The 26900-nt window shown below is 48.4% G+C and overlaps 5 protein-coding genes across 5 annotated transcripts in view; 3 read left to right on the top strand and 2 right to left on the bottom strand.

Annotated features, from left to right (window-relative positions):
• Positions 1-26900, top strand: part of MRPL12 (mitochondrial ribosomal protein L12) — a 167324-nt gene that overhangs the window by 55725 nt on the left and 84699 nt on the right. The gene's annotated exons all lie outside the window — the stretch shown is intronic.
• ACTG1 (actin gamma 1) overlaps positions 1-26900 on the bottom strand; it is a 181429-nt gene that overhangs the window by 93079 nt on the left and 61450 nt on the right. The window lies entirely within an intron of this gene.
• CCDC137 (coiled-coil domain containing 137) overlaps positions 1-26900 on the top strand; it is a 150931-nt gene that overhangs the window by 76070 nt on the left and 47961 nt on the right. The gene's annotated exons all lie outside the window — the stretch shown is intronic.
• NPLOC4 (NPL4 homolog, ubiquitin recognition factor) overlaps positions 1-26900 on the bottom strand; it is an 87015-nt gene that overhangs the window by 50635 nt on the left and 9480 nt on the right. Inside the window, exons 3-8 of the mRNA XM_050764007.1 lie at positions 19371-19483; positions 11697-11873; positions 8894-8942; positions 7387-7481; positions 5029-5152; positions 2431-2610 (exon numbers count right to left, since the gene is read on the bottom strand). Of these exons, the coding sequence (XP_050619964.1) occupies positions 2431-2610; positions 5029-5152; positions 7387-7481; positions 8894-8942; positions 11697-11873; positions 19371-19483 (738 nt within the window). The remainder of the gene's footprint in view (positions 1-2430; positions 2611-5028; positions 5153-7386; positions 7482-8893; positions 8943-11696; positions 11874-19370; positions 19484-26900) is intronic.
• Positions 23405-26900, top strand: part of SLC25A10 (solute carrier family 25 member 10) — a 101793-nt gene continuing 98297 nt past the window's right edge. The window contains exon 1 of the mRNA XM_050764060.1: positions 23405-23414. The gene's annotated coding sequence lies outside the window, so the exon portion shown is untranslated. The remainder of the gene's footprint in view (positions 23415-26900) is intronic.

Genomic DNA, 26900 nt, shown 5'->3' with positions numbered 1-26900 from the left:
AAATAAAAAAATAAAAAAATTTAAAAAAAAATTTAAAAAATCAGGCCAGGCGCAGTGGCTTACGCCTATAATCCCAGCACTTTGGGAGGCTGAGGCGGGTGGATCACAAGGTCAGGAGTTTGAGACCAGCCTGACCAACATGGTGAAACCCCGTCTCTACTAAAAATACAAAAATTAGCCAGGCATGGTGGCAGCGCCTGTAATCCCAGCTATTCAGGAGGCTGAGGCAGGAGAATGACTTGAACCGGGAAGTGGAGGTTGAAGTGAGTGGAGATCGCGCCACCGTACTCCAGCCTGGGCAACAGAGTAAAACTCTGTCTCAAAACTAAAAAAAAAAAAAAAATCAAACTTCGGGAAGTCCAACTAAAAAGATTTTAGGCTGAGCATGGTGGCTCACACTTGTAATCCCAGAATTTTGGTAGGCTGAGGCGAGTGGACTGTGTGAGCCCAGGAGTTCCAAACCAGCCTGGGCAACATGGCGAGATCTGACTCCACACACACACACACACACACACACAAACACACACTACATATATATACGCACACACACACACAAACACACATATATATGATATATATGTCAGGTGTGGTGGTGCACGCCTGTAGTCCCAGATACTTGGGAGGCTGAGGCAGGAGGATTGCTTGAGCCCAGGAGGGCTGCAATTGAGGCTGCACTGAGCCGTGATATGACTACTGCACTCCAGCCTGGGCAACAGAGTGAGACGCTGTCTCAAAAAGAAAACAGGTTTTAAATTCTAGGGGCTACCTCTAGAGGAAAGCAGGGTAAAGGGAAATGAATAAGCCTTGTTTGTAAATATGACTTTGGAAATGTGCACATTTTTTTTCTTTTCCAACTTTTAAAAATACTTCTGGCTGGGCACAGTGGCTCATACCTGTAATCCCAACACTTCAGGAGGCCAAGATGTGAGGATCACTTGAGACCAGTAGATCAACACCAACCTGGGCAATATAGCGAGACCCTGACTCTATCAAAAATTTAAAAATTAGCTTGCATGGTGGCATGCACCTGTAGTCCCAGCTACTCAGAAGTCTGAGGCAGGAAGATCGCTTGAGCCCAGGAGGTCAAGGCTGCAGTAAGCCATGATTGCACAACTGCACTCCAGTCTGGGCAACAGAGCAAGACTCATCTCTAAAAAATAAATAAATAAAAATTAAAAATTTCTAACATAACAGCTAATGTAAAGAATTTTACAATGAATACTCATATACCCACCACTAGATTCAGCATGAACATTTCCTATGCACTATCTGTCCCTCTAGTCACCCATCAATCCATTTTTCTATTGGATTTCAAATAAGTTACAGACATAAATGTACTTCTCCCTCAATAGTACAGCATGCGTATCATTAACTAGCATTCAGTATCTGTTTAGTTTTTACTTTTGCAATAAAATGTATGTAAAACACACTATATAAATAGTATACATAATTACAAAACAAATTAAAATTTATATAAACATACACACACAGCCCAGTTCCTAAAAACCGGAAATACAATGTGTAACTGGTTGGTGGCATAATCATACTGAGAGGGCCTTCCAAGCACAGTGACTAGCTGTGTACACACCCTACGGATACACCCTCAGGACACTTCTTTCTCCTCCAAACAAATCTGAAGTTGTTTTCAGTCCTATTTGGGTGGCAGTTTTGTCATTCCGGTGACACTCTGGTGACTGGTGCTGAGGTGTGTCTGTGGCCTTCTCCATGGTCCCTACGACAGCGACCGCTGCACAGTGGAAGAGACCCAGAGTGACACAAGGAGGACTGAGCACCTGGACACTGTGGAGGCAATGAGCGCACCTGGACACAGACAGCAGACGAGATGAAAACACTGGATCAATAGTGCAAATGTACCGGGTGTGTAAGAAAATATCCTTATCCGGCCGGGCGCGGTGGCTCAAGCCTGTAATCCCAGCACTTTGGGAGGCCGAGACGGGTGGATCACGAGGTCAGAAGATCGAGACCATCCTGGCTAACACGGTGAAACCCCGTCTCTACTAAAAAATACAAAAAACTAGCCGGGCGAGGTGGCGGGCGCCTGTAGTCCCAGCTACTCGGGAGGCTGAGGCAGGAGAATGGCGTGAACCCGGGAGGCGGGGCTTGCAGTGAGCTGAGATCCGGCCACTGCACTCCAGCCTGGGCGACAGAGCGAGACTCCGTCTCAAAAAAAAAAAAAAAAAAAAAGAAAATATCCTTATCCTTAGTAACTGAAGTAACTATCCAATATACTGAAGGTTTTAGGAGCCATGCTCTCACTCTCCAATAACTCAGAAAATGTTGTGCACATGCACCGGCGTGTGACAGAAGGGGCACAAACAACAGAGCGAACAGGGCAAGGCCTCTCCGAAAGGGCGTCCCCCACAGCCTCCAAACACAGAAACTCAGGAACTTGAATCCCATCATGTTTACCTGAGGTGGCTCATAAATCGCAGCCACTTCAGCCCTGATGCCAAGGGGAATGTCTTTGTGCTCCGTGTACCGTCCATATAAGTACCCGAAATGCTGGTTCCCTGTTTTTCTCCAGAAGTCAAGAAAGCGGTCAGCGACGGTGTGATTCTCAAACATGATATTGTCCACATGCCTGTACTTCTGTAGAGTTAACAAGAGTGGGCTGATGAAAATATGCCATCAAAAATAAATCACTTGTTTTTCTAGCACAAACCATTCATAAATATATTTTACCTAGTTCTTTAAAAAACAAACCAATAGGGTGTGCTGGTGCATGTCTGTGGTCCCAGATACTCAAGAGGCCGAGGCTAGAGGATCGCTTGAGCCCTGGAGTTCAAGTCCAGCCGGGGCGACAGAATGAGACCCCTGTATCTTAAAAAATAATCATCTGGGCCGGGTGCAGTGGCTCATGCCTGTAATCCCAGCACTTTGGGAGGCTGAGACGGGTGGATCACAAGGTCAGGAGATCGAGACCATCCTGACTAACACAATGAAACCCCATCTCTACTAAAAATACAAAAAATTAGCCAGGCGTGGTGGCAGGCGCCTGTAGTCCCAGCTACTGGGGAGGCTGAGGCAGGATAATGGTGTGAACCTGGGAGGCGGAGCTTGCAGTGAGCCAAGATGGCACCACTGCACTCCAGGCAACAGCAAGACACCATCTCAAAAAATAGAAAAATAAAAAAATAATAATCTGCTATTCTATTTAAAAAAATAAAAACAATAAACATTACTAAAGAAAAAAACCAGTCAGGTGTGGTGGTTTATTCCTGTAATGCCAGCACTTTGGGAGGCCGAGGCAGGCAGATCTCTTGAGGCCAGGAATTAAACCTCAAAAATTATTCAACACAGTGAAACCCTGTCTCTACTAAAAATACAAAAATTGGCCAGGCGCAGTGGCTCAAGCCTGTAATCCCAGCACTTTGGGAGGCCGAGACAGGCGGATCACGAGGTCAGGAGATCGAGACCATCCTGGCTAACACGGTGAAACCCCGTCTCTACTAAAAAAAAAATACAAAAAACGGCCGGGCGCGGTGGCTCAAGCCTGTAATCCCAGCACTTTGGGAGGCCGAGACGGGCGGATCACGAGGTCAGGAGATCGAGACCATCCTGGCTAATATGGTGAAACCCCGTCTCTACTAAAAATACAAAAAACTAGCCGGGCGAGGTGGTGGGCGCCTGTAGTCCCAGCTACTCGGGAGGCTGAGGCAGGAGAATGGCGTAAACCCGGGAGGCGGAGCTTGCAGTGAGCTGAGATCCGGCCACTAGCACTCCAGCCTGGGCGACAGAGCGAGACTCCATCTCAAAAAAAAAAAAAAAAAAATACAAAAATTAGCCAGGTGTGGTGGCTCATGCCTGTAATCCCAGCTACTCGGGAGGCTGAGGCAATAGAATCGCTTGCATCTGGGAGGCGGAGGTTGCAGTGAGCCGAGACTGCAACAACTGCAATTCAGCCTGGGCTACAGAGTGAGACATTGTCTCAAAAAAACAAAAACAAAAAACAAAAAAACGAAACAAAACAAAAACGCTCTGCCCTTTAGACCACTTCAGAGTCCAGTGGCGGGGTGGGGTGGGGAGGTATAGGAGGATGGAGATGGCTTTCATCTATCAATAAATTCAAAATAATTCCATTGTGATTTAACCTAAAATACAGGTTTTCACAATCTCTAGGGCAAAAAACAAATGAGTTTTCTTTTTTTTTTTTGAGACGGAGTCTCGCTCTGTCACCCAGGCTGGAGTACAATGGCGTGATCTCGGCTCACTGCAACCTCCGCCTCCCGGGCTCAAGTGATTCTCCTGCCTCAGCCTCCTTAGCAACTGGGACAACAGGCGCCTGCCACCACGCCCGGTTAATTTTTGTATTTTTAGTAGAGATGGGATTTCACCATATTGGCCAGGCTGGTCTCGAACTCCTGACCTCAGGTGATCCACCCGCCTCAGCCTCCCAAAGTGCTGGGATTACAGGTGTGAGCCACCATGCCCGGCCAAAATAAAGTAGTTTTCAAGAAGAAAAAAGGAATGGAGAACACAGGAGATTTCCAAAAAAGTCAAGGAGGCCACGGAATTCTCTCTAAGGAGCCGTTTTCTCTAAGGGCACAGTGGCAGCAGGAAGGCGAGGTAGGCTACTCTCAGAGGCGGGACAACGAGAGCAGAACATCCAGAAAGGCCGGAACGCCCCCTCCTTCCTGAGCCACATTCTCTCCTTAAGCCAGCCTGGACGGGTGCTCAGAGCTGGTCCAAGGGGTGCCCCTTTACCAACCTTCAGAGACAGTTTCCTCACAACCACTGAGGATTTTAAATAATCACCAGGAACATTCTGCCTCCATATGAGCCAGCAAAAAAGAGAACTGAGGGCTCATACTCCATACCTCCAAGAGCAAGAAGCCTTAAAAATGACATATTCAGCGCACCACTTCCACAAAAGCGTCATTCAATCCATCAGACAGTACTGAAAACCCGCCGCGGAGGTGCTAATGGCATTCCACTCCAAGCGGCTCTTCTGGAAATACTCGTTTCTCAGCCATGAAGACAAATCTAGACAGACAGGGAACAGCTCACCTGTCTGTTCAGCGTGATGGCGCTCGGCTGGCACTTAGTACAGATGCCGTTCGGCCACGGGAGGTGCCCCTCGCACCCTGACTTAATCTTGCAGCTGATGTTCTCCAGGGCAACAAATTTCCCCCTACGTAGAAGAGAAGCAACTTACTTAAACATCACATTGGTGAAAAGTTGAGCAAGAGGCTGGAAGCTACATGTTAAGTATCTTACACTTCCTGAACAGCATCTCAGGAGCTAAGCACGTGGCAGCAGCAGGGAAGATGTGCTAAGGATGTTTCTAATGGAAGCTCTACTTGCAGTTCCAGCACATTCCGAATCCTAGCTTGTCCCATATACTGCAACCACACAGAAACACACAACTACTTTCCTACCAAACTGTGGTGTTTTTTTACTATCTATCACTAACATGCAAGAAAGTTTGCAAGAATACTGCAGAATATCTATTGACGTCACCTGTGCCACTGAGTGGACATGAGGCTGGTACAGGTTTCATTACATTATCAGCAACGTTGACATTAGCCCAGTACTTAGATATTTGTAAAAAATTATTATTCATGTGAAAAATCTGATTAGGATATATAATTAAGGCATCTTCACTGCTTTAGGCTAAAATAAAAACTACTGTTGAAGATTGTCAATGAGAAAGTCCTGGACCCTACTCTGAACTTCTTCTTTTTCTCCAGCTTTATTGAAACATAATTGACAAAAAAAAAAAAAAATTTTTTTATCTTTAAGGTGGACGTGAGGTTTTGTTTTTCAGATAAAAACTATATACTTACAGTGTAAGAAATGATATTCTGAAACATGTCCACACTGTGGAATGGCTAAATTAAGCTAATTAACATATGCATTACCTCACATACTGATCATTTTTTGTGGTGAGCCATTTTTGGTATCATAGCATCTAGGAAGAAATGACTCGTCACCAAATCTGCATGTTAATGGCAGCCACAAACATGCCCCCACTAGGGACTGTGTTCCTTGACCTAGACTGACAAAAGGCTGACCAAGTCTCTTTCACTACAATCAATCTGCACCCACTCCTTAGTCCAGAGAGTTCCATAGCTTTTCCCACTGACAAGCAATAGTGGGTTTCTAGTAGGTTTCTTCTTCTGGTCTAACATTTTTAAAAAGTCATTTTAGGATGTCAGCGGGTTGTCAGAGAAAAGCTACAATCAGGCGAATATGACATCCTTCACAAAATGTTGCTGACTTCAGTTCAGCCACCATCTCCTCTTGTTGCACTGACAGGAATTACAAAATAATAGCTGAAGCCTGTTACTTTCTGGTAGGGTGTACAGAGAGCCAACAGGAGAAAGTCGTACAGGCAAGGACTTGCCACGGCTTAAAAGAAATCAAAATGCTCAGTTCACCCCTCTCTGGCCACTGTTACCACCTGTGCCTACCTGGCTGAGCCTATGGGCAACTACTGTGGTGCCCTGAGGACAAGTGGCTGCAGCCCCTGCTGTGGCTGAAAACCAAGCTGACTCAGAGGCCGGGCTCTAGGGAAAGGATTGCCAGGCACTGAAGTGGGGGAGCTGAGATTATCACAGGGTAGTTGTTTTTCTGAAAAGCAGAGAATGAACTCAGATCACAGATACAAGAGGCCACCATCACAGATGCTATCTTGCCGGGGCGGTGTGTGTGGGGACAGCCTCTGTCCGACACTGCACTGTGGCTACACAACCAGATGCCTGCACAGTCACTGCCTTGCTAGCTCCCTTCTAGAACCAGGTTGGCCAGGTGAGGTGGCTCACACCTGTAATCCAGCACTTTGGGGAAACCAAGGCAGGAGGATCACTTGAGCCAAGGAGTTCCAGACCAGCCTGGGCAACATAGCGAGACCCCATCTCTTAAAAACATGTATGTGGGCCGGGCACGGTGGCTCACGTATGTAATCCCAGCACTGTGGGAGGTCGAGGCGGGCGGATTACGAGGTCAGGAGATCTAGACCATCCTGGCTAACACAGTGAAACCCCGCCTCTACTAAAAATACAAAAAATTAGAAAGGCATGGTGGTAGGCACCTGTAGTCCCAGCTACTCGGGAGGCTAAGGCAGGAGAATGGTGTGAACCCAGGAGGCGGAGCTTGCAGTGAGCCAAGATTGCGCCACTGCACTCCAGCCTGGGCGACAGAGCCAGACTCCGTCTCAAAAAAAAACAAAAAACAAAAAACAAAAAACAAAACATATATGTGTACATAAAATATAAATAAATATAGAACCAGGGTAACATTCAAAGGCGTGTGGCCCCTTCTCATCTTTACTTCTCTCATTCACACGTTCAGTGGCTATAAGCAACAACTGCCAGATACACAAAAAGGAATTTACGCACAACCAGGTCATAGCAAGCTGCTTACTTGTCAGCCCCTCCAGTCAGCTTCCGGATGTAGGCATGGAAGGACATGTGCTTCACAGGAGGCTCGAGATGGTTTAGATAGTCCTCATCGAATGGCTGCCAAGACACAGAGTAAGCAAGTGCAGTCACACCTGCTGGGTGCTCCAGGCGCTGAGCCTCCGTTGTGCACAGAGGCCAGGCAGCATGGCCTCGGCAAGTCAAGGCCCACAGCCAAAGCAGGTACTGGGGTCTCCCTTACCACTCTAGGTCAGAACCAAGTTTTTCTTTTTTTAATTAATTGATTTTCGTTATTGTTGTTTTTGTGTGTTTTGTTTGTTTATTTGAGACAGAGTCTCACTCTGTCGCCCAGGCTGGAGTACAATGGCACAGCGGCACAATCTCTGCTCACTGCAACCTCCACCTCTGAGTTCAAGCGATTCTTCTGACTCTGCCTCCCAAGTAGCTGGGACTATAGGCACGCGCCACCACGCCTGGCTAATTTTTGTATTTTTAGTAGAGACGGGGTTTCAGCATATTGGCCAGGCTGGTCTCAAACTCCTGACCTCGTGATCCAACCGCCTCGGCCCCCCAAAGTGCTAGGATTACAGCGTGAGCCACTGAGTCCGGCCAATTTAATTGTTTTAGAGATGGGGTCTCACGCTGTTGCCCAGGCTGGAGTACAGTGGTACAATCACGGCTCACTGCAACCTTGACCTCCCGGCCTCAAGTGATTCTCTTGCCTCAGCTTCCTGAGTAGCTGGGACTACAGGCGTTCACCATCACACCCAGCTAATTTTTTAAATTTTTTGTAGAGACAGGGTATACAAAAAAAGAGTTGCCCAGGCTCAACAACTCCTAGGTTCAAGTGATCCTCTCACCCTGGCCTCCCAAAGTGTTAGGACTACAAGTGTGAACAGCACATAGCCAGAAGCAAGTTTTTCTTTGTGGGCCAGTTATCTTTTCAAGATTAAAATGAATCTCTATTAAAAACAAAACGTTCTAAGTCAAATGAGTTTCAGGAAAATTTTGCAAAAAGAAATGCCACAAGATGAGGCAAGAGATGCCTCATGAAGAAAACCAGGTTGGCCTTCCTGCTGTAAATCCAGCATTAACAGCTCCAGTCAGCATTATTATGGTAGCTCTCAATCTCACCAGGACAAACCAGTACAAGAGATGTGAGATTCAAGGCAAAGTAAATCAAAACAATGATAAGCACGGAAGCCGACAGACTCAGCTTTGTGTCAGATCTGAAAAGGATTGTCCAGGGAGTCTGCTGTAAATGCTGCCCCTTTATCACAGCCACACAAATGCTTCAGCCATTCATAATCAAGCAAGAAGGTCACTCCCATAAATAAAGGCTCGTCTTGTGTGCAGCTTGCACTAGGGGGAATATGAGGCCCAGGGCAATAAATAGATAAGTTCTTTGAACCACTACAACCAAGTGCATGGACTCAGGGAAAGCACTTAAGACAGCTGTCTACCCGCAGCCCCCCACACCGGCCCAGAACTTACTCCGCAGAGACTCTCACCTCTAGAGGGACGCAGTGCACGCATTTCCCCAACGGGCCGTGGCGGCATCTGAGGAGAGTAACAAGGCAGAAAAAGGCAGAGCAGTGAGGATGTCTGTGTTCCACTGCTGCCATCTCACACGTACGTCCTACTTTAACAGTGTTTCCGTGCCCACATGGAGTTATATTCCAGATGGCACATGGATGAACGTTTATATTTTAATTGTTGTTTTGTTTTGTTTAAAGACAGGCTCTCACTCTATCACCCAGGCTGGAGTGCAGTGGTGATCATGGCTCACTGCAGCCTTGAATTCCTGGGCTCAAGCACTCCCACCTCAGCCTCCCGAGTATCTGGGACTCCAGGTGTGTAGCACCACACCCAGCAGTTTACTATTTATGTTGATATGAATGAGAAAAAACTGACCCGCACATCAAACCTGTGACTTCATGAGGATCAACTGCTTAAAATAACAAAAACCAAAGATAAAAGTGAACGAACTCAAAGTCAATTTAAGTAGTTTTTTGGCCAAAGGTGGTGGCTCATATCTCTAATCCCAACACTTTGGGAGGCTGAGATGGGTGGATCACCTGAGGTCAGGAGTTAAAGACAAGCCTGGCCAACACGGTGAAACCCCATCTCTACTGAAAATACAAAAATTAGCTGGGCATGGTGGCAAGTGCCTGTAATGCCAGCTACTAGGGAGGCTGAGGCAGGAGAATCACTTGAACCTGAGAGGAGAAGGTTGCAATGAGCTGAGATTGTGCCACTGCACTCTAGCCTGGACAACAAGAGTGAAATTCCATCTCAAAAAAATAAAATAGTTTTTTGGTTTTTTTTTTTTTTTTCTTTTGAGATGGAGTTTTACTCTGTCACCCAGGCTGGAGTGCAGTGGTGTGATCTCAGCTCACTGCAACCTCCACCTCCTGGGTTCAAGTGATTCTCCTATCTCAGCCTCCCAAGTAGCTGGGATTACAGGCACACAGCACCACACCTGGCTAATTTTTGTATTTTTAGTAGAGACGGGGTTTCACCATATTGGTCAGGCTGGTCTTGAACTCCTGACCTCAGGTGATCCGCCTGCCTCAGCCTCCCAAAGTGCTGGGATTACAGGCATGAGCAACTGTGTCCGGCCAAGTCCATTTAAAGAAAAGCGTTAAATAAATAATAACAAGCCGGGCGCGGTGGCTCACGCCTGTAATCCCAGCACTTTGGGAGGCTGAGGCGGGCGGATCACAAGGTCAGGAGATCGAGACCACGGTGAAACCCCGTCTCTACTAAAAATACAAAAAATTAGCCGGGCGCGGTGGCGGGCGCCTGTAGTCCCAGCTACTCAGGAGGCTGAGGCAGGAGAATGGCGTGAATCCGGGAGGCGGAGCTTGCAGTGAGCCGAGATCGCGCCACTGCACTCCAGCCTGGGCGACAGAGCGAGACTCCGTCTCAAAAAAAATAAAAAAATAAAAAAATAAATAAATAATAACAAAGCTGGTACGTGAACATGGCAAAGGGCCTGAGAGCAGTGCATAAATAATCCAAGTTTGGAAAATACCTACTTCATGTGCATTTTGGGAAATAACAAAAAAACAAAAAACAAAAAACACTTGTCCCATGGGTTTCTGACATTTTCAGTCACAGAAGCCTTGGGAGCACAACACACACAACGTGAAGGCAGTGGTGGGGTGGTGAGACGCCGGTGGCAGTCCCTCTGGGGCTCCATCAGATCCCTTTCTAAATGGAGTCAGAATTCTTAGATGCATACAGGCTCTGTGTTTCGAAACATAGGTGGTCTCTGTACTTCCTAATAAACAGGCAGGCTCTACCTGATGACGGGTCAGAACACACACACACACACACACACACGCACGTTCTCTCCCTCAAAAGTTGCTAATGAAGCAATGAAAACAGATCATGCAAGCAAGCCAGCACCAGGCCCCTGGGAGGAAACACAAATGGAAAAGGCATGCCGGCTAATGGCTATGGCTACAAAGTGGCTCCATGCCAATGGTAGCCGAGCGCCATTTATGGTTCTCTGAGCTAAGACATAAAAGTTGCTAATGCAGCATTTGGAATCCCAGTATTTCAAAGTCAGCACCCCGTCACATCTACAGACTGATGCATTTTGAAAACGACCCCACTGCAGAGACAACCTTCGCTCAGATAATTTCACATGGCCAAGTGTAAACTCAGATCCTTCTCACTGGTTTATTTAAAAGGAATTGCAAAAAATCTAAAACAAATATATATATACATAAACACTTCATATAGCCCCAGGTGAGGAGGGAATATTCCAAGGCACAGCATCTTCTGCAAGTGAAATGCTCGCTGCAGGGATGGAGAGCACACACTAGTGTGGCAGGTCAAAATCATCCAACCACTACGAAATGAGAGACACAGCACGCACCTCACACGGGTGCACACACACAACTACCTGCCCCTTCCCTCTTCCCTCCCCTGCAGCTGCTGACTAACGTCCCACTCTGCATGGAAGTCAGCATCTCCAGAGAATATCACAGTAAAGACTTGGTGTAAGGCCCCCAACTCCCCCAATACCTTTCCAGTCTCTTTGTACCCAATGCTTCAAAACTTCTTATGGGAACATATTTTGACATTGAAACTGATAAAAAGCTAAACAACAACAACAAAAAAAAACTGATAAAAAGCTAACAAGATAACTTGGAAGTAAAGTTTAACCTGAAAATAGTAAAACTTAAGACTTACATTTCTTCATCAGATACTTATTAAAACAGGACATGTTATAAATATTTCCCTTTATTCACCCATTAAGATCACCACATGTAGGACCCTAGAATCCCATGGATCACTTACAGCTGTGGGTCTCGGCTTCGGTAAATCTTCCCATCCTGTTTGCTGAGGTACTGATCAATCTCATCCTCCACCACGTTGGGAGCGCCAAAGACCTTGAAGCCCGGTGGAGCTGACGTCTCCATTTCAGATGAGGGCCCAGCAAGGCTCGAGGGAAACAGGAACAACAAATCGCCATGCCTGTTCAAATGACAAACAGAGGCCAATGCCTTCCCTTACCACCTGAGCTTCATGGAACCCCAACTCGGATATCTGCAAAAAGCAAATGCCAACAACCACCCCTGTAGGCCTAAATAATGAGGTTTCTAATTTTAAGACCAGAATTCTCTTCTAACATCTCCCCTATGTTTCTTGGCATTATGCAGGTCTCTGGAATTTAATTTTTCTTACAATTTTACCTTAAAGTCTGTGAAGCCTCCATACACCTAAATGATTTTTCATGTACACACAGCCACAATGGACCTGCTGGGCTTCAGGGCCTCTCCTCCCACCTCTCACCCTCTGCTTGGCCCCCACCTCCCTCAGCCATTCCTCTGGCCTCTGGGAGGCTCCCTCCTCCCCCAACACTGCATGTGCTGGCTGCATGTATCTCCACTGCTTTATTGGCGTTCACATACACACGGAAGCACAGACACACATGGGAGCTGTCACTACTTTTAAAAAGTGGGATTGGCCGGGCTCGGTGGCTCATGTCTGTAATCCCAGCACTTGGCTGGGCGTGGTGGCTCAAGCCTGTAATCCCAGCACTTTGGGAGGCCGAGACGGGCGGATCACGAGGTCACAAGATCAAGACCATCCTGGCTAACACGGTGAAACCCCGTCTCTACTAAAAAATACAAAAAACTAGCCGGGCGAGGTGGCAGGCGCCTGTAGTCCCAGCTACTCGGGAGGCTGAGGCAGGAGAATGGCGTAAACCCGGGAGGCGGAGCTTGCAGTGAGCTGAGATCCGGCCACTGCACTCCAGCCTGGGCAACAGAGCGAGACTCCGTCTCAAAAAAAAAAAAAAAAAAAAAATCCCAGCACTTTGGGAGGCCAAGGCAGGTGGATCACGAGGTCAAGAGATCGAGACCATCCTGACCAACATGGTGAAACCCCATCTCTATTAAAAATACAAAAAAATTAGCTGGGCATGGTGGCGCATGCCTGTAGTCCCAGCTACTCGGGAGGCTCAGGCAGGAGAATCACTTGAACCCAGGAGGCGGAGGTTACAGTGAGCTGAGATCATGCCACTGCACTCCAGCCTGGCGACAGAGCGAGACTCCATCACACACACACAAAAAAGTGAGATTAGCAGAGACATACTTTTCTACTTCAACGACCCCTCATAAAATCCTCCAAATATAAGGGGTCTGCGTCTAATTGCTATGACAATGGCTGCACGTTCCCCAGTGAGGCTGCTTAACCACTCCTCAGCCACTCCCACACTGACGAGCATGCACACTGTCTGCCAGTTTCTGCCACCATCAACACCACCCAAAAACACCCACGGACAGACGTCCCTGCAGTTTTCCTTCTAAAGGGCAAACTCCCAAGAGTCATGCTTAAGGGTTTCTGTTTGTCTCTGAAGCTGCTGACATACGGCTTTCCAAAAAGGCTGCCACAAGTCACATTTGGTTTTCCATCAGTTTCAGTCTAAAGAGTCACGCTGCCAACTTGGTGCCAGGCTTGACTGCCATGGCAAACTGCTGACCTCAGAGACCAACAAGCATCTCCACTCACAGTCCACAGAAGCCGCCTGGGGTCCCAAGTGACCAGAGATGGCTGCCAACACTAACCCTCCAGGCCAGCCTCGGAAGAAAGGCTGCAGCATGTCCTCTGATGGATATTTAACTGCTGCCAACAAGACACACACACAGGACACAGACTGAGAGGGCAGGATCCACAGCTCCAAACCAACACAGTGTGAAGGAAGAACAGAGGCCTCAAGGACACACGGACACCGGGGCTCAGGGCAGCTCTTCAACTGATTTCTTCCCTCCCCTTCTTCTTCCCTCATTTGGGGGTGACGAACATTACCGAACATTACGAAGTCAGAGATGTCTGTTTCTTTCTCTTTTTTTTTTGAGACAGAGTCTTGCTCTGTCACCCAGGCTGGAGTGCAGTGGCGCAATCTTGGCACACAGGAACCTGCATCTCCCGGGTTTAAGTGATTCTCCTGCCTCAGCCTCCCAAGTAGCTGGGATTACAGGCATGTGCCTGCCACCACGCCCAGATACTTAGTGTATTTTCAGTAGAGACGAGGTTCCTCCACGTTGGACAGGCTGGTCTCAAACTCCTGACCTCAGGTGATCCGCCTGCCTCAGGCTCCCAAAGTGCTAGGATTACAGGCGTGAGCCACCACATCCAGTCAAGACGTCTGTTTCTAATAGCAGATTACATATTTCTAAACACCCTCTAACTACTAATATAAAAAACTTGACTTACACACTAGATCAATTTCAACAAATATACTCTAAAATCAATTGCTGAGCTCTAAAGAAAGTGGAGGAAATCCTCAGAGGACAAACCCAGCAGTGCACTCAAGACAGCAGCCAGCAACACAGAGCTCAGAGCTGCTTACGGGGCCAAGGCCACTCTCAGTAATTCACTCACAACTTTGGGCCTACAGCAGTTTGCTGAGCACTGGGAGACAAGGACTTGAGCTTCCCTGCCCAGAGGGGGCAACTGAGTCTGAAACTTCCACATGAATGCAGATAACCAAAGAATGCCTGAACAGCTGTGAAAAACCTACCAGCTGAAAATAGGAATCAAGGAGGAAGCCCATCTGCCTCTATCTAGTATATAGCAAAAAAAAAAAGTCACCTCTGAGACTGTAACTAAAGGCCTGCTGGGCCATGAATCTGCGGCAGAACCAGGGATGATGACATCTGGTTCAGAAAGACCAAAGACAGAAATTAACTTGAAGGAGTTGTAGGTCCATCACACCCCCCTGTGCCAACAAAAGCAAATGCAAACCTTCTCTGTAGAAAAGCTGCTAAATCTGGACCGGGCACAGTGGCTCACACCTGTAATCCCAGCACTTTGGGAGGCCGAGGTGGGAAGATCACGAGGTCAGGAGATTGAGACCATCCTGGCTAACACAGTGAAACCTCATCTCTGCTAAAAATACAAAAAAAATTAGCCAGGGGTGGTGGTGGCAGGCACCTGTAGTCCCAGCTACTCAGAAGGCTGAGGCAGGAAAATGGCATGAACCCAGGAGGTGGAGCTTGCAGTGAGCCGAGATCGCGCCACTGCACTCCAGCCTGGGCGACAGAGCGAGACTCCATCTCAAAAAAAAAAAAGAAGAGTAACACACTACCACGCAAGTAAGAGTGGGTAGAGACATAATTAACCAAGAGTTAGACTGGCAAAGACTCAGAGACAGAAATTCTGAGACAGAATATCAACCTTTACATGGGATATTAAATGAACAACGAAATGGAAGAAGAGGGTTAGTGACAGAGGCGATCCAAAATGACCAGGCGGGATTCTAGGACGTGGAGGCGGCAGGTGCCAAAGTCAGTGGCTCTTCCCAAATCTCCCTCCTGCAGACAGCTAGACCGCATGCCAGGTCCCACCGATGCATCTACAGCAATGTAGGGGCAGGGATACAAGTGGGGGCAGACAGATACCAACAGTCACAAGACCCAAGAGGCAGGCTCCCATGTCTCACAGCCCGGATGGGGAGCACTCAGCCACCCAGTGGTCTTCACTGGAGGCCAGTGGGCCAACGTGGCAGCAGAGCAGAAACTAGGAGAAACCAGGAGCAACATGGCACCTGTGAGGACTTGAAGCCAACAGCCAGATTTAGGGGGAAAAATAATCAGAGTATTTATTTATTTATATACTTTTGAGACAGGGTCTTGCTCTGTTGCCCAGCTGCAGTGCAGTGGCACAATCATAGCTCACAATGGTGTCGACAAAGACCCTGTCTCTAAAGAAAAAAAAAGAGGGGGCCAGGTGTGATGGCTCACTCCTGTAATCCCAGCACTTCTGGAGGCTGAGGCCAGCGGATCACCTGAGGTTGGGAGTTCGAGACCAGCCTGACCAACATGGAGAAACCCCATCTCTACTTAAAAATACAAAATTAGGCCAGGTGTGGTGGCTCAAGCCTGTAATCCCAGCACTTTGGGAGGCTGAGACGGGCGGATCACAAGGTCAGGAGACCGAGACCATCCTGGCTAACATGGTGAAACCCCGTCTCTACTAAAAAATACAAAAAACTAGCCACGTGAGGTGGCGGGCGCCTGTAGTCCCAGCTACTCGGGAGGCTGAGGCAAGAGAATGGCATAAAGCCGGGAGGCGGAGCCTGCAGTGAGCTGAGATTCAGCCACTGCACTCCAGCCTGGGCGACAGAGCAAGACTCCATCTCAAAAAAAAAAAATACAAAATTAGGCCGGGCACGGTGGCTAACGCACAGCACTTTGGGAGGCCGAGGCAGGTGGATCACGAAGTCAGGAGACCAAGACCACCCTGGCTAACATGGTGAGACCCCACCTCTACAAAAAATACAAAAAATTAGCCAGGATGTTGGCGGGCACCTATAGTCCCAGCTATTCGGGAGGCTGAGGCAGGAGGATGGCATGAACTTGGGAGGTGGAGCTTGCAGTGAGCCAAGATCACGCCACTGCACTCCAGCCTGGGCGACAGAGCGAGACTCCGTCTCAAAAAAAAAGAAAAAGTGAGCCGGGCTTGGTGGCACATGCCTGTAATCCCAGTTACTCAGGCGGCTGAGGCAGGAGAATCACTTGAACTCGGGGGCGCGGAGGTTGCCAATGAGCTGAGATCATTCGACTGCACTCCAGCCTGGGCAACAAGAATGAAACTCTGTCTCAAGAAAAAAATAAAAAAAAGAAAGAAAGAAAAGAAAAAGGACAAAGGCAGGGGGCCAGGCGTGGTGGCTCACGTCTGTAATGCCAACACTTTGGGAGGCTGAGGCAGGTGAATCACTTGAGGTCAAGAGATTGAGACCAGCCTGGCCAACATGGTGAAATCCCGTCTCTACTAAAAATACAAAAATTACCTGGGTATGGTGGTGGGCACCTGTAGTCCCAGCTACTCAGGAGGCTGAGGCAAGAGAATCGCTCAAACCGGGGAGACAGAGGCTGCAGTGAGCTGAGATCGCACCACTGCACTCCAGCCTGAGCAAGATTGAGACTCTATCTCAAAAAAAAAAAAAAAAAAAAGGTAGGTGTACAGCACCCCATGGTCCTGCTGAGGGAATGGCCTGTCAGGCCTCTGTAAACCACTGTGGATCGGCAGGAAATCCAGGACACAGAGGGTAACGCTGAAGTGTCTTGTGAACATGAAATCAGCCAGACCTCAGAGTGGGAAACCCTACAGGTCAAGGAACCAAGTTCCTCAACAGATAAATTTTAAGAAAAGTAAAGAGATAGAAGGTGAACCTGAAGATTACAAGATGTAAGACATACAAATTTCCTTAGAAAGCAAGACTAGGCCGGGCGCGGTGGCTCAAGCCTGTAATCCCAGCACTTTGGGAGGCCGAGACGGGCGGATCACGAGGTCAGGAGATCGAGACCATCCTGGCTAACACGGTGAAACCCCGTCTCTACTAAAAATACAAAAAACTAGCCGGGCGAGGTGGCGGGCGCCTGTAGTCCCAGCTACTCAGGAGGCTGAGGCAGGAGAATGGCGTAAACCTGGGAGGTGGAGCTTGCAGTGAGCTGAGATCCGGCCACTGCACTCCAACCTGGGCGACAGAGCGAGACTCCGTCTCAAAAAAAAAAAAAAAAAAAAAAAAAAAAAAAAAAAGGAAAGCAAGACTAACTGGCAGTGTCTAGGGACAGATACTCAAGTAATGAAAGAATAAAGAGCTGGGCACTGGGGCTCACACCTGTAATCCTAGCACTTTGGAAGGCCAAGGCAGGCAGATCACGAGGTCAGGAGTTTGAGACCAGCTTGGCCAACACAGTGAAACCCCATCTCTATATAAGTAGTCCCAGCTACTTGGGAGGCTGAGGCAGGAGAAATGCTTGAACCCAGGAGGCGGAGGTTGCAGTGAGCTGGGATCACGCCATTGCACTCCAGCCTGGGCGACAGAGCGAGACTCCATCTCAAAAAAAAAGAAAAAAAGAACAGCAGACACCGTTAGGGAAATTTCCGGGGTGGCTGCCAATGCCTTATCCCCGGACCTGCTTGGTGCTTGCAATGGTGACACATAAGGTTCACCCATCAAGGCATACACTGTTCTCTGAGGTGTTCAGTACGCATTTTGTTTAATAATTAAAAAGGGGAGAGAGAAAAAAAGGCCAAGCAACAGGAGAGAAGGAAGGAGGGCAAGAGCAGCGGGACACAAGCATGGTCATGAGCTGAGAGTTCCTCTGGCTGGGACAGAGGGTGTGCAATCACATTCTCTTTACCTTTAGATACGGTTACGTGTTCCAGATTTAAACTTAAAAAAAAAATTACCAGCCAGATTTGATTTAAAAATGAAAAATGTGCCTGTAATCCCAGCTACTCAGGAGGCTGAGGCAGGAGTATCACTTGAGCCCAGAAGGTCGAGGCTGTAGTGAGTTATGATCGCACCACCGCACTCCAGCCTGGGTGACAGGGCGAGATTCTGTCTCAAGAAAAGGAAAAGGAAAAGGAAGGAAGGAAGGAAGGATTATCAAGATGCAAAACCCTTCAAGAAAGAAAGAAAAGAGAAGAGAAGAGAAGAGAGAAAAAAGAATTATCAAGATGCAAAACCCTTCACAAGCTCAAAGGAAGGGTCACCCTGGAAATGAACAATAACAAGAGGTTCTGTTTCACCTCATCACAGGGGTAGGCAAACAGTAGGTGCCAAATAAATCTTTGTTAAGAACAAATAAATGCTACGATTGCATATTGTGTCCCTAGATATATTAATCTGTGAATCTAAAAGTGACCAAAGTGCAAAACCAGCCTATCATTCTGGCTGGTAAACAGACCCACAGCCAACTGCCAGCAGGTCCCAGGCCCACCACTGAGCCAGTGGCCACAGCACATGCAACCTGCAGCGTCGAGAGGAAAACTGACCACTCGCTCCCTAACGACTGAACTGATCTAAGGGATATGTGAGCAAGTGCCCAAACAGTTTCGATGGGAGCCAGCACACATGTTCTGTAAAGGGCCAGTCAATACTTTCAGCTTTGCAGGCCTCACGGTCTACCACAACTACTCAACTCTGCCCTTGTAACATGAAAACTGGCACCAACAACACGACCTGGCTGTGTTCCAATAACACTTTACAAAAACAGGCAGCAGCCAGGCTGTGATAAGAGGTCTCTGAGTCCTGACGGTCCTGAATGACCAACTCTAGGGAGTGGCATGGGCCACTGCACTGTCGGCACTCCTACCCAAGCCAGCAGGGCTAACGTGATTTCCCTGCACACAGCTGCATTCAAGGTATTTCACTCCAGACAAGCAGCTGAGTATGCAGCTCACTCCACGCCATACATGGACAGAGACAATAACTTTCTCCTCAGTGACACAAACTCCAGAATTCTGCAAAGTCAATTAAATCTGCTCAATAGCAACAGCAGATTCAGGATAATTACTGAATCCCTGGCAAGCAACACAGTCACGTGTATTCTGGTCAGTTGATAAGACCATAATGAGTGGTGTGAAAAGGAAAGAGGATAAAACTGGGCAACCTCGGACAGATCATGGGGACCTAATTTCCCCCCATACCCTGCTTCCTCCTCAGAGGACACTTACTTGATTTTTAGCAAGTTGAGGGATTTGTTGGAGGAGGCTGTTATCTCTCCGGTCTTGTTTCTATTGATGTAAACTGAGAAGCCATTATTTTGGAAGCCAAACTCCTTTGCAACCTAAAACAAGGCCAAAATAACAGAAATTTAATAAAATGCTAAATATCACTACACATACCATACACACATCAGACATTACTAGAAGAGTATTCACAAATTTGGAAGGTGCTCATCATTTACCAAATTCCTCTTGCTATTCTGCTCTGATAAAGAAATTTGTACTGCTCACAAAGGTGTCTATTAAAACGAATAAAGTGGCCAAAAAAGCAACAGTCTTGTCATTAAAACGAATAAAGTGGCCAAAAAAGCAACAGTCTTGTCAAAGATGAAACTTTATAACACATTTAAGACTTTGAAGCAAACAAGAGTTAGGGCTATCTTTGTTTTGTTTTCAGAGTCTTGCTCTGTTGCCCAGGCTGGAGTGCAGTGGCGTGATCGTGGCTTACTGCACCTTCACCTCCTGGGTTCCCGTGATTCTCCTGCCTCAGCCTCCCAAGTAGCTGGGATTACAGGCGCCTGCCACCATGCCCGGCTGATTTTTGTATTTTTAGTAGAGACAGGGTTTCGCCATGTTGGCCAGGGTGGTCTCAAACTCCTGACCTCAGGTGATCCACCCGCCTCAGCCTCCCAAAGTGCTGGGATTACAGGCATGAGCCACCATGCCCAGCCAATGGCTATGTTTGAAAAGTTCAATTTCTACTTTTGAAATCAATTGTAAAAACCCAATTCCAGGCCAGGCGCGGTGATTCATGCCTGTAATCCCAGCACTTTGGGAGGCCGAGACGGGCGGATCACGAGGTCAGGAGATCGAAACCATCCTGGCTAACACGGTGAAACCCCGTCTTTATTAAGAAATACAAAAAAAACTAGCCGGGCGAGGTGGCGGGCGCCTGTAGTCCCAGCTACTCGGGAGGCTGAGGCCGGAGAATGGCGTGAACCCGGGAGGCGGAGCTTGCAGTGAGCTGAGATCCGGCCACTGCACTCCAGCCTGGGCGACAGAGCCAGACTCCGTCTCAAAAAAAAAAAAAAAAAAAAAAAAAAAAACCCAATTCCAGGCCAGGCGCGGTGATTCATGCCTGTAATCCCAGCACTTTGGGAGGATGAGATGAGAGGATCATCTGAGGTTAGGAGTTCGAGACCAGCCTGACCAACATGGTAAATCCCCATCTTTACTGAAACTACAAAATTAGCTGGGCGTGGTGGCACATGCCTGTAATCCCAGCTACTTGGGAGGCTGAAGCAGGAGAATCACTTGAAGCTGGGAGGTAGAGGTTGCAGGGAGCTGAGATCGCGCTATTCCACTCCAGCTTGGGCAACAAGAACAAAACTCAAGCTGGGTGTGGAGGCTCACGCCTGTAATCTCAGCACTATGGGAGGCCAAGGCGGGAAGATCGCGAGGCCAGGAGTTTGAGACAAGCCCGGTCAACATAGTGAAACCGTCTCTACCAAAAATACAAAAATTAGCCAGGCATGCTGGCGCACACCTGTAATCCCAGCTACCCAGGAGGTTGAGGTAGAACTGCTTGAACCCGGAAGGTGGAGGCTGTAGTGAGCCAAGATCATGCCACTGCACTTCAGCCTGGGCGACAGAGCAAGACTTTGTTTCAAAAAAAAAAAAAAGGGCCGGGCACGGTGGCTCACGCCTGAAATCCTAGCACTTTGGGAGGCCGAGGCGGGCGGATCACGAGGTCAGGCGATCGAGACCATCCTGGCTAACACGGTGAAACCCCGTCTCTACTAAAAATACAAAAAAAAAAAAAAAAAAAAATTAGCCAGGCATGGTGGCGGGCGCCTGTGGTCCCAGCTACTCGGGAGGCTGAGGCAGAAGAATGGGGTAAACCCAGGAGGCGGAGCTTAAAGTGAGCCGAGATCGCACCACTGCACTCCAGCCTGGGCGACAGAGTCAGACTCCGCCTCAAAAAAAAGCAAAACTCTGTCTCAAAAAAAAAAATACTCAGCCGGGCGTGGTGGCTCAAGCCTGTAATCCCAGCACTCTGGGAGGCCAAGATGGGCGGATCACGAGGTCAGGAGATCGAGACCATCCTGGCTAACACGGTGAAACCCCATCTCTACTAAAAAATATGAAAAACTAGCCGAGGCCGGGCACGGTGGCTCAAGCCTGTAATCCCAGCACTTTGGGAGGCCGAGACGGGTGGATCATGAGGTCAGGAGATCCAGACCATCCTGGCTAACCCGGTGAAACCCCGTCTCTACTAAAAAATAAATAAATAAATAAATAAATAAAAATCTAGCCGAGCGAGGTGGCGGGCACCTGTAGTCCCAGCTACTACGGAGGCTGAGGCAGGAGAATGGCGTAAACCCGGGACACGGAGCTTGTAGTGAGCCAAGATCACGCCACTGTACTCCAGCCTGGGCGAGAGAGCGAGACTCCGTCTCAAAAAAAAAACAAAAAAACTTCAATTCTAATTCTGAAACCTAACACAGAATGATGCCGCTAGTTCAATCATAAAATGTCCACTGTGCAGGGCTCTTTGCTAGATACTGGGAATATTCACTCATTCCTTCAACAAACATTAAGCAGTTCTATGTGCTCAGCTCCATTCTGGGTGTTCAGACCACAAAAATGAACTAGAAAAGACACGGTTTCTGGCCAGGCGTGGGGGCTCTTATTTGTAATCCCAGCACTTCAGGAGGCCGAGGTGAGCGGATCACCTGAAGTCAGGAATTCAAGACCAGCCTGACCAACATGGTGAAACCCCATTTCTCCTAAAAATACAAAAATTAGGCTGGATGCGGTGGCTCACGCCTGTAATCCCAACACTTTGGGAGGCCGAGACGGGTGGATCACAAGGTCAGGAGATCGAGACCATCCTGGCCAACATGGTGAAACCCCATCTCAACTAAAAATACAAAAAATTAGCCGGGCATTGTGGCAGGCACCTGTAGTCCCAGCTACTTGGGAGGCTGAGGCAGGAGAATGGTGTGAACCCAGGAGGTGGAGCTTGCAGTGAGCCGAGATCACACCACTGCACTCCAGCCTGAGTGACAGAGTGAGACTCCATCTCAAAAAAAAAAAAAAAAAATTTGGCCAGGTGCAGTGACTCACGTCTGTAATCCCAGCACTTTCAGAGGCCGAGGCAGGCGGATCATGAGGTCAGGAGATCAAGACCAGCCTGGCCAACTTGAGGAAACCCTGTCTCTACTAAAAGACAAAAATTAGCTGGGCGTGGTGGTGGGCACCTGTTATCCCAGCTATTCGGGAGGCTGAGGCAAGAGAATCGCTTGAAACCGGAAAGCAGAGGTTGCAGTGAGCCAAGATCGCGCCATTGCATTCCAGACTGGGCGACGAGAGTGAAACTCCGTCTCAGAAAAAAAAAAAAAAACACAAAAATTAGCCCAGCATAGTGGTGCACGCCTACCTATAGTCCCAGCTAGTCGGTGGGCTGAGACAGGAGAATCACTAGAACCTGAGAAGCGGAGCTGCAGTGAGCCGAGATCCATGCCATTGCACTCCAGTCTGGGCAACAGAACAAGACTCCGTCTCAAAAAAAGAAAAAAAAAAAAAAAGGTTCCTGCGGTCAAGCAGTTTACCATCAAATAGGGGAGACAAAGTCAACAAAGGTCGAAATAAGCACTATGACAGAAAAGGAAAAGAAACCTCAAATGGGAGGCTAAAGGTCTCTCTGAAGAGGTTCAACTGAGCATGGCCCACTTAGCGGCGGGTAAGCCTGCCACACGCGAGCTGGGAGAAAAGGCTGCAGGGAGCAGGAGCAAGCACAAAGACCAGGAGGCAGGAAGGGCGTTGGAAACACGGAGGCCAGAGCCCAATAAACAATAAGGAAGATGGAAAGGGATGAGGCTGGTGAGGCAGACAGGGCGGTGGGAAGCCACACAGTCTAAAGGCAGGGGGAATCATCATCCACAAAATCTCTGTTTCTCAACACCACACTGAACAGGAAGCTAGAGTTCCAATCCTAGAGACAAGAGAGACGGGCTGAGACAGGGGATGAGATGGGACAGGATGGTGGGGATGAAGGCAAGAGCACACCTTCCAGCAGTGGTCATCGCCAGGCCCTGCTGACAAATAAGACCAGGGGCAGGAATGCAATGAGAAAGGAAGGAGGTCAGAGTAAAGCTGAGAATTCCAGATTGAGAAACTATGTGGAAGTAACACCTGTGAGGGAACTATGAAAGGAAAGGCTAAAAAAGGTAGAAGACTAGAGGGAAAATCAGGACCTCCATTTGACACTGAGATTGGAGGTGACAACCAGACACACTCCAGTGAAGCCATCCAGCAGGCAGGTATGCATCTGTGTCTGAGGCCAGGCAAGGGGCCAGAGCTAGAGCTCTACACTGAGGGGTCATCAGAGTAGACATACCCAAATGAAAGGAACGTGAATCTCGGTAGAGAAACAAATCATATAAGAACAATCAAATGGAAATTCTAGAACTGAAAAACACAAAAACAAAAATAAAAAATTCACTGAATGGGCTTATCAGCAGAAGGGAGAGGGCAGAAGACATAGGTGAATAGCTTGTGGTCCCAGCAACTCGGGAGAATGAGGTGGGAGCACTGCTTGAGCCCAGAAATTCAAGGCTACAATGAGATATGATCACACCACTGCACTCCAGCTTAAGCGACAGAGTGAGAATCCAACCAACTCTAAAGAGAAAAACAGAAATGAATCAATAAAAATAACAGGTATACAATCTGAAGGCAGAGATTTGGAAAAAAACAAAAAAAAAAAAACCAAAAAAACAGAGCCTTAGGAACCCATGGTACAGCATCAAATGCTCCTCACTAGAAAACATGAGGGTCGGGCGCAAAGGCTCAAGCCTGTAATCCCAGCACTTTGGGAGGCCGAGTTGGGCAGACTACCTGAGGTCAGGAGTTCGAGACTAGCCTGGCCAAGATGGTGAAACCCCACCTCTACTAAATATACAAAGATTAGCCAGGCGTGGTGGCGCACCCATGTAATCCCAGCTACTCAGGAGGCTGAGAGAGAAGAATCACTTGAACCTTGGAGGCAGAGGTTGCAGTGAGCAGAGATCATGCCACTGTACTCCAGCCTGAGCGACAGAGTGAGACTTCATCTCAAAAAAAAAAAAAAAAAAAGGGCAAGCACGGTGGCTCACACCTGTAATCCCAGCACTTTGGGAGACCGAGGCAGGCGGATCACAAGGTCAGGAGACCGAAACCATCCTGGCAAATGCCGTGAAATCCCATCTCTACTAAAAATACAAAAAAATCAGCCAGGCATGGTGGTGGGTGCCTGTAGTACCAGCTACTCAGGAGGCTGATGCAGGAGAATGGCATGAACCTGGGAGGCGGAGCTTGCAGTGAGCAGAGATCACGCCACTGAACTCCAGCCTGGGCGACAGAGTGAGACTCCGTCTCACTGAAAAAAAAAAACAGGCCAGGCGCAGTGGCTCGCGCCTGTAATCCTGGCACTTTGGAAGGCCACTTTGGGAGACCAAGACGGGTGAATCACGAGGTCAGGAGATCAAGACCATCCTGGCTAACAAGGTGAAACCCCGAATCTACTAAAACTAAAAAAAATTAGCCGGGCGTGGTGGCAGGCACCTGTAGTCCCAGGTACTCGGGAGGCTGAGGCAGGAGAATGGCCTGAACCTGGGAGGTGGAGTTCGCAGTGAGTCGAGACCGCGCCACTGCACTCCACCCTGGGTGACAGTGCAAGACTCTGTCTCAAAAAAAAAAAAGACAGAAAAGAACGAAGATAGAACAGAAAAATTTAAAGAGTGGCCAAAACCCCAAAATTTAATGAAAAACATCAAATAACAAATCCAGGAAGTTCAGCAAACTCTCTCAAGTTAGGATACAAAGAACACCACTGCGAGGCACACCAGAGTCACACTGCTGAAAGCCAGAGATAAACGAAGATAAGAAGATGGTGGAATAACAGCTTCAAATGCTTAACAGGACCAGGCACCACAGCTCCCGCCTGGAATCCCAGCACTCTGGGAGGCAGGGCGGGGAGGATCACTTGATCAAGGACAGCCTAGACAACGTGGTGAAACCCCCATCTCTACCAAAAAATTAAGCAATCAGCTGGGAGGCTGAGGTGGGAGGATCGCTTGAGCCCGAGAAGTCAAGGCTGCAGTGAGCTGTGACTGTGCCAGTGCACTCCAACCTAGGCAAAAAAAAAGGACCGAGCAAGGTGGATCACACCTGTAATCCCAGCACTCTGGGAGGCTGAGGCGGGCAGATCACCTGAGGTCAGGAGTTCAAGACCAGACTGGCCAACATAGTGAAACCCCATCTCTACTAAAAATACAAAAATTAGTTGGACATAGTGGCAGGAGCCTGTAGTCCCAGCTACTGGGGAGGCTGGGGCAAGAGAATCACTTGAACATGGGAGGCGGAGGTTGCAGTGAGGCAAGATTATGCCACTGCACTCCAGCTTGGGCGATACAATGAGACTTCGTCTCAAAAAAAAGGCCAGGCGCGGTGGCTCACGCCTGTAATCCCAACACTTTGGGAGGTCGAGGCAGGCAGACCACGAGGTCAGGAGATCAAGACCATCCTGGCTAACACGGTGAAACCCCATCTCTACTAAAAATACAAAAAATCAGCCAGGCGTGGTGGCAGGCGCCTGTAGTCCCAGCTACTCGGGAGGCTGAGGCAAGAGAATGGCGTGAACCTGGGAGGTAGAGCTTGCAGTGAGCCGAGATCACACTACTGTACTCCAGCCTGGGTGACAGAGCAAGACTCTGTCTCCAAAAAAAAAAAAAAAAAAAAAAAAAAATTAGTGCATGGTGGGGAACAAAAAAGAAATGTCAACTTAGAAATCTGTTTCGAGGCCGGGCACAGTGGCTCACGCCTGTAATCCCACCACTTTGGGAGGCCGAGGCGGGTGGATCACCTGAGGTGAGGAGTTCGAGACCAGCCTGACCAACATGGTGAAACTCGGTCTCTATTAAAGACAAAATTAGCCGGACTTGGTGGCGCATGCCTGTAATCCTAGCTACTCGGGAGGCTGAGGCAGGAGAATCGCTTGAACCCAGGAGACAGAATATGCAATGAGCCAAGATCACACCATTGCACTCCAGCCTGGGCAACAAGAGCGAAACTCCGTCTCAAAAAATAAAACAAAAATTAGCTGGGTATGGGGGTGTGCGCCTGGAATTCCAGCCACTTGGGAGGCTGAGGCAGGACAATCACTGGAACCTAGGAGGCAGAGGTTGCACTGAGCCGCGATCACGCCACGGCACTCCAATCTGGGCGACAGAAAAAGACTCCATCTCAAAAAAAGAAAGAACTTCGTATTGAATGAAAATATCTGGCCAGGCGCGGTGGCTCAAGCCTGTAATCCCAACACTTTGGGAGGCCAAGGCAGGCGGATCACGAGGTCAGGAGATCGAAACCATCCTGGCTAACACAGTGAAACCCCGTCTCTACTAAAAAATACAAAAAAACGGGCCGGGCGCGGTGGCTCACGCCTGTAATCCCAGCACTTTGGGAGGCCGAGGCGGGCGGATCACAAGGTCAGGAGAT

This window comes from Macaca thibetana, chromosome 16, assembly GCF_024542745.1.
Source record: "Macaca thibetana thibetana isolate TM-01 chromosome 16, ASM2454274v1, whole genome shotgun sequence".
NCBI classification, from domain to species: Eukaryota; Metazoa; Chordata; class Mammalia; order Primates; family Cercopithecidae; genus Macaca; species Macaca thibetana.
This window is presented reverse-complemented; position numbering and strand designations above follow the sequence as displayed.